The sequence below is a fragment of the Tupaia chinensis genome, unplaced genomic scaffold, assembly GCF_000334495.1.
Source record: "Tupaia chinensis unplaced genomic scaffold, TupChi_1.0 Scaffold143247_1, whole genome shotgun sequence".
Taxonomy (NCBI): Eukaryota; Metazoa; Chordata; class Mammalia; order Scandentia; family Tupaiidae; genus Tupaia; species Tupaia belangeri.
Window position 1 is genome coordinate 124,341 of NW_006203091.1, and position 7,894 is coordinate 132,234.

Sequence of the window (7,894 nt, forward strand, 5' to 3'; positions counted from 1 at the left end):
TCTCTCCTCTCTCTCTCTCTCTCTCTCTCTCTCTCTCTCTGGTGAGTGCATGTGCCTGCTGGTAATTTTTTAAAAATTCCTTTTTTATGTGGTTCTAATTTAGGCTTTCTGATGTTGCTGTTAAAGCCACCTGATGGCTTTGAGCCACCCCTTTTCAACATAAAGTTGGGAAGTGATCTTGAATGAGTTTCTGGTCATTGGCACCTAGGTTATTTGAACGCCAGTCAGCCTTTCTACCCGGATGGGAGGAGTCAAAGAAAGGGCACTGGCGTTGCCATGGTCCTTCTGAGCAGGTGATGTTAATGATGATAACGGAGAAGCAGATGGCCCTAGGGCGGAGTGGTTCATGGAGGAAGAGCAAGGAGCATCCCCCCAGCTAAGGAAGAGGACAGAAGCCGAAGTAGTGCGAAGGCCCATGGCTTCAGAAGGCAAGCACTGAGAAAAAGCCAGCTCGGGAGGCGGAGGGCGTGGTAGGAATTAGAAACAGCCCGTAGCTGCTCCAGCCCCCGAAACGCTGGGAAAGGCTTGTGGCCCTCTGTGCGGAGAGACACTGGCCGCTGAGCCTAGCACGTGTGCAGCTTTGTGGCTCGTACTGGCTGGTCGTAATGATGATGCTGTGTTTGTGAAAAGTGTTGAACTCGGGTGCGCCGCGCTGTTGAATGAAGCATCGAGCTACCTGATGTATTTTGGCTAAACATCCTCCAGAAACAAACCGTTGGAATCAAAGTGTGAGCGCCCCCCATCAGTTTCCGAGGGTCATGCTACTCAAGACCACAGCCTTTCCTCAAGCCTACCAGATCCTGACAAGTAACTGGAAAGTTGTCTTTTATTTTACCCACCTTTAATTATTTTCTTTCTTCTTTCAAAAACTGTTCATCTGGAAAATAAACAATAAATGTGAAGACAATTTAAAAATCATTTATAATGCGACCACTGCGAGAATAACCAGTTCACTTTCACTCTGTCTTGCCAGTGGCGTCCGTGAGTGTCTTTTAAATAATGTAAATGGATTCGTACAGTGTGCTACTCACACACTAAGTTCAGCTTGCTACACCTTAATTGGACCTCTTTCCTCCGGGGGTATATGGCTTTTAACCCTAATAGTTTGTAGTCAAAGAAAACAGAGCTTTGATTTACCTGTAGTCATGTACTTTAGTATGCGGGGTCATGCTGAAATTGAGCATCAAGATGACCCGAGGTTGTGAAGAGTTCATTCTCTGGGAGCCAGTGCCCACTTGTAAATTGGAGAGTCACAAATATTTAATATAGTGAATCAGAAGTTCCTTATGTGCCTTTATGTATTTTGAAGGCTCCATTATAAAATAAAATATTTTCCTTCTCTTTAGCTTTCTCTGGATATTCGACAAATACAAAGTACGACCCACACCAAATTAAAGCAGAGATAGCCAGTCGTCGGGACAGGGTGAGTAAAAGCAGCGTGTTTGCAACTAGAAGGGCCGTGTGTATCTTTATGCAACAGTGCGTATCATGGTGCACTTTACAGAGGTCATTGTGGAAACACTCGTGTTTTCCTATGATTTTTGATTTCATGGATTCTTTCTGTATTTTGTTTTACCCTCCACTTTTTTTTCAAGTTGATTTTTATTTATTTATTTTTTTGCTATAGGGTGCGTGTGCTCGCCAGAAAGACAGAGACAGAGAGACAGAAAGCAAGAAATCATCCCCAGGGGGTGATGGCCATGCTGCAATCTTGTCTCCTCCATTCTCCTCTCGGGATCTTGGGCACGCACGCACACGCGCCCAGCGTGAGTTTAAGCCACCGGGTCCGGACTCTAACTGCGGTCGACTACGTGGGAGTCCAGCTACAATAGCTAGCCATTGAGCTATCTGCTGGTCCCTTACCCTCCACTTTTATTGATAGCAAAGAAGAGGTTTATTTTTTAAGCCTTAGCTCATCAGACAAAAAGTAGCCCGTATCCCTGTGTGTGTTCCATGGGGTGGACTCACCAGGTCACCTGATTTGGTGACCTCGAGGCTGTTTCCCTGGATCGGCAGCAAGCAGTCACGGCCCTCAGCGGGGCTGTCCTGTCCTGGTTGACTAGTTGTAGAGGGAGGCTCCTGTAGGGCGTCTGACCAGAAGGGATCTGATGCTCCAGCCCTGGTGACGCCTGCATTACTTACGTGCCACCTTGTTTGAGGGCCTTGTCTGGGAAGGGGTCATGTGTTGCATTTGTGACAAAGCATGGAAATCCTCTTGGCCATGAAGCCTCCTCTTCCGGTGTGGTGTTCCCTGAACCAGGCGTATCTTTTAGCATGGTAGTTCTCAAGTTTTAGATACCTAAGCAAAGCACCTCCGGGAGTTGGCTCACAGTGTCAGCCCCTGGCCCACCCCATGTTTTGACGTAGACCTGGAGTGGGTCCCAGAGTCTGTTTAAAAAGGCGTTCCAGCTCCAGGCGATTAAGTTTCAGAGAGTCTGAGATTGGGCTCAGGCTTTCAGAAACAAAGCTGCACAAGTGGCACCCTGAGTAGACTGCCCACGGGAGGAGGAGAGCGCATCGCAGTGACTGCTAATTGTAACACTGAAATCCTTGCCTCGAAGAAGGAAAGAGCTGCCAGTGCCCCACTTGGGTAGCAACCTGTCAGATCTGGCCTGAGATTTTTGCATGTAAGCAAGGCAGTTCTTCAATGGCTGGTTCATGCGTGTACGTGGAAGTTCAGGGGCAAACAGATGACCCGCTGGATTGCAAGCTAATCAGAAACCTGGACGACAGTGCTAATAACAACTGTAGAGATCACTCTTCACAGCTTGGTTTTGGAAAAAAAAAAATGACATTTGTCTTTAGCTTTCCAGATTAAAACGAGAGCTGACCCAGATGAAGCAGGAACTGCAGTACAAAGAAAAGGGGGTGGAGACCCTGCAAGAGTGAGTTGCCCGTGCTCATAGATGGGGCATTTTCCTGTGACTCTCTCTCTTCCTGACCCATTCGGTACCTGGACACGAGTCTGGGAGCTTTGCGACCTTCGCTTCTCTGTCTCTGTCTATGCTCATTATCTCTCGGTCCTACGCATTGGAGTCTCTCTTCCCCTTGCAGATACTCCACTCTTCTAAATGGGAGCGCCTTTACTTTTGTGTCGATGCGTGCTCTCTACAGCTGTGCTGTGACACACATGGCTGCTTACGTTTAAATCGGACTTTTCGTTAGCTTGGTTCTAGTACATTTTCTATTCTAAAATTCACATGTAAATGAATAAAGGAAAAGAAAATGAAAATTGTAGCCCCCCATCTCAGTAGCCACGACTGAAGTGTGTAGCACTCACACAAGGCTGGTGCACATTTTCTCCACCCTGTCACTAGTGACCTTTGGGACCCGGTAATGCTCCATAGCTGGGCTGTCCTGTGCACTCTAGGGTGTCGAGCAGCAGGGCCGACCTCCGCCCACGAGGTACCTGTAGCACTCTCTACTGTGCCAACCAGATTATCTCCAGATATCGCCAGGCATGCCCTAGGGACACTTGTTCCCCATTGGGAACCATGAAGCTCGTGGCCGCTGCATCGGGCAGTGCAGGCAATAATTGCCACCGTTGCACACTGTCCCGTCGGACAGTGTCTTTACAACTAGGACTTCACTGCTACTGCGACTTCACCGGTGGATTTCTTTTCTTTTCTTTTCGGAGAGGTTTTCGCTGTAGGGCGTGTGCGCTCATCAGACAGACAGAGAGAGACATAGAGACAGAAAGCGAGAAATCACCCCCCAGGGGGGATGGTCATGCTGCAATCCCTTCTCCTCCATTCTCCTCTCGGGATCTTGGGCACGCACGCACACGCGCCGAGCGTGAGTTTAAGCCACCGGGTCCAGGACGCGAACCACAGTCAACTACATCAGAGTCTAGCGACATAGCCATTACGCTAACTGCTGGTCTCCTTCGCTGGTGGATTTCTGAGGAGTAGTTACCAGGTCAGCAGAGTTATGAGCTAGAGGGGCATATCACAATGGGGATAGCATCAGTCTGAAAGAGTTACTCGTCTTAAGAAAAGGTGCTTGTTGGCCGAGAGCCGCTCTGTCTCGGCTCAGAGCCTGGCCTCCCTCGCCGGCCTTGGGCACGTGTCGCATGCTTCTCGGCCTACTTCCCTCATCTGTACGTGGCGATTGTGCCAGTTGGCTTGGCCTGCTGTGACCAAATGCCACAGACTGGGTGTCTTAAACAGCAGACTTCGTTTCTCACAGTTCTGGAGGCTGCAAGGTTCAGTTCCCCGGGAGGGCCTGATTCCCAGCACGCAGATGGCCGCCTTGTCACTGTGTCCTCACATGACTGGGAGAGAGAATGCTAGTCTCTCTTCCCCTTCTTATAAGGACACGAATGCCATCACAGAGCACCCACCCTAGGTCCTCATCTAAAATGAATTACCTCCCAAAGGTCCCGCCTCCAAATATCGTCCCACTGGGGTCAGGCTTCAATGTAATACTTGTGGGGAGGGGCAGAAACATGCAGTCCACAGCAGCGGTCATCCACAGGCCACAGCGCCGGGAGCATAGTCAGCCTGCAGCAAATGTCAGGGGCCCATTGGGGACAGCTCTTGCTGGGGTGAGCAGCACGCCTGTCCTTTGTGTCTGTGTGTGAGTCACAGCGTGTCCATCCTGTTGTAGCAGCACTCGGTGGGGAGGCCGGAAGCGAATGTGAATGTGGGCCTGACGTGGTGGTCTCAGCCTCCTGTAAAGGGTAGTGACGGGCACGTTGAACCCTGTTGTTTAGCGCTGGGTCGAGATCGACTCTCCTGATCATCCAGGATTGGGCTGGTCCAGGATTCATTGGAACATGTTTTTTGTTAAGGTCACGTAGACACAAAAGAAAGGTGAGCTCTCTGGGCCCAGCACCTGTCCCTTTGCCTGGACTCCATCATTCTGGCAAATTCATTTCTGTATTTGAAGACAAAGTTATATTGTGGTGTGAACTGAAGACAAATGAATTGGTAAACAAAATATGGTAGTGACCAAGAAAACCCCTTCCCCTGGGCCTTGCCGGGGAGGAACTCCATCTCTCATAGCTGTACTCATGTTAAGAACAGGAAGGGTGGCCTGCTTCCCCAGGTATGTGGCCTGGGAAAGCAGGAGCCAGGACAGGCAGGGTTTTGCTGTCCACCTGCAGCCAGAATGGAGGCTGCGTTGTGCTCCTGGCAGAGAGAGGAGGGCCAGTGCTGGTTGTATTCTGTGTCTCCTTTCCTTGGCAAGACCCCTGTTTGGGGAGTGGTAACCGTGAACTTGACCCTTGCCAAGGGAGGCTCCTCATGCCTGCCAGTGCTCATGGGGATGCCTGCTGTTCCCCAGGAGGCCAGAGTAGCAGTGGTGGCTCCAGACCTGGCCTTGGTCCCGAGGGGCCATCTGGCAGTGTGCCTTGCCAAGGGGCCGCTGAGCTTCCAGACCGAGCTGGCCAGCACGTTGCCCCTGCTCTGGTGATGCCGTACTGTCCGTGTTTCTTCTGTGACGAAACCCTACAGGAAGAACAGGAAACCTAAGCACCTATGCCGTTCTTAAAATTCTTCCTAAGTGAAAAATAACCTGGTAGCCTGTCTCTGAGTTCCACAAGCTCTGAGATGAAAACTGCCTCATCATTTTCCTGGTATTAAAGATTAGGCTTTTATGTTTGGATCAAGTTAAACACGAAAAGATGTATTCATCGAGACATTCTGGAAGTGCTTATTCAAACCTCTGGACGTGTCATTAGCCCAGCTCTACCGTGCAAACCCCACGGTGGGCGTGGGTAATGCCTGAGCCGCTGCACGGATGCGAAGCTTCTTCAGTTTACTCCCAGCGTGATCATCGGCAGTGGCCCTAGATTTTTCTCCAGAAAATGCCCTGCTGTTCTTGCTTCCCAGAATATCCAGTGTATTCTTTTCCAGAGCACCTCACCAGGAGTTTGGCTGCTTTTAACATTTTAAACTTGACTTGTTTATCTTGGTGAATTTCCTGCCTAGCAAGGAAATCCATCATTATGCTTGGGTCCAAGTGAGGAAAAAAGAACCTTTTGTAGTTTTTAAACTCTCTATATGTTGTTAATTTTTGCAGACGGCAGCTGGCCATGTGTATGTTCTTTGGGTTGAGGCTAGAATATGTTGTGCATGTGCACACGTGTGCAGGAACTTTCAATGATGTAAAATGTCAAACCAACAGAAGTAGAGAGAGTAGGAAAGTGACACCTACCAGAACCTTTGGCCATCTTAACCGCACATCAGCCAGTCAGGGTTCATTCGTGCTCCTACCCCACCCCCAGACTCTCACTGCATCCGCATCCGCAGCAACAGCATCATCTCTATCATTATTATTATTATTATTATTGTTTTTAGAGAGATTTTTTCCTCTGGAGTGTGTGTGTTCGCTGGAGAGACAGAGAGACAGAAAGCGAGAAATCAGCCCCCAGGGAGATGACCAGGCCACAGTCCCCTCTCCATTCTCATCTTGGGATTTTGGCATGCATGCATGCACGCAAATGCACCTAGTGTGAATTTCGAACCTCCGGGTCTGAGACCCAAACTGCGGCTGGATGTGGGAGTTCAGCTATGTAACCATTACACCATTTGCTGGTCCTGTTTTTAATGCCAGAAGGCATACGCAGGAGAGAGAGAGAGAGAGAGAGAGAGAGAGAGAGAGAGAGAGAGAGAGAGAGAGGGAGAGGGAGGGACCTCGTGTTGTGTGTGTCTCTCTCAGGCTACATTTCTGAAAGTGTGCATGTATCTGTCGTATTACTGGATATTGCCAAATTGCCCTCCCTGGGGCTTGCACCATTTTGCATTCCCATCATTATCAGATGAGTGTTCCTTTTCCCATGGCTTTGTCAACAGAACGTGTTGACAGGCTTTTGCATTTTTGTCCATCTCATAGGTGAGAGATAGTATTTCAGTGTAGTTTTAATTTGCATTTCTCTTGTGGCCCTGTAAAGCCTTCAGAAAAATTGTGCTTTTCCCATGAAAGGTCTGTTGGATTCTGTTGCCCTGATGTTTCTGAAGCTCGCTTGGAAAAATTGCCTCTATGTACCCCATTGCTAGTGTCCAGAGGCTGAGCGATGGGCTCAGGGTGCAGACGTATGCAGCATTTCCCAAATGGGGTCCTCAAGAAAGTGCCTGAGCATGCCAGTGGAGGGGACAGGTCCCCTCTCTTGTCCCCTTCTGGCAGTCTCAACTGTGCCATGTGTTAGAGTCAGAGTCATTTAGCATCGCTGCATCCTGCCCCTCCTGCGTTTATAGCACAGCAAGCCCTTTTCCCACCATGATGCCTGTGATGCAGTGGCTGAGGACAACTGGGGGAGTGCTGCCCTGACCACCTGTCACCATGCGTTGTTCACGGTGCGGTGTTTGTACCCCTGGCACCCGGTCCTTCTCACAGCCTTTGCAGTGATGGCCCTGGGCCAGCAGCTAGTCGGGATCACCATTCTCACATGACAGCCAGAGGGGTTCTCTAAAACGTCTCTTCTGCTTGCGGCCCTCATGTGGCTCTCTCTCCACTTAGAACAGAAGCCAAATTAGACGAGTTGCCCAGCCCGGCCCAAGCTCATCTCCCCCCATTTTCCCTCACTCATTTCTCCCTCCCACCCCGGCTGCAATGCGGGTTGGCCAGCCCCAGGACATCCCGCCTTGACCATGGTGTGCAGGACGTTCCTTCCTCCAGCTCTTGCGTGCCTGCTCCCTCCCTTCTATAGGTCTCTGATCAGGTGACATCTTGCAGCAACGTCCTTGCTTACCCTCTTATGTAAAAAGGCCATCTCTTTGTCCTGCTATCCCCAAACGTGGCTTTCTTGTCAAAGCCCCGATAGCTGCCCAGCCACCCATTTTTTATTGTCTGTCTCCTGGACTCAAGCGATGCTACGTGAAGACAAGGACTTTGCTTGGATCCCTGCTTGATCTCGAGGACCCAGACAGTTCCTGGCAGGGAATGGGGCTCA

The 7,894-nt window shown here is 50.0% G+C and overlaps 1 protein-coding gene across 1 annotated transcript in view; it reads left to right on the top strand.

Moving 5' to 3' along the window:
- Nucleotides 1–7,894, top strand: part of LOC102490303 (protein WWC3) — a 38,600-nt gene that overhangs the window by 18,145 nt on the left and 12,561 nt on the right. The window contains exons 3-4 of the mRNA XM_006163831.3: nucleotides 1,347–1,423; nucleotides 2,806–2,885. Of these exons, the coding sequence (XP_006163893.2) occupies nucleotides 1,347–1,423; nucleotides 2,806–2,885 (157 nt within the window). The remainder of the gene's footprint in view (nucleotides 1–1,346; nucleotides 1,424–2,805; nucleotides 2,886–7,894) is intronic.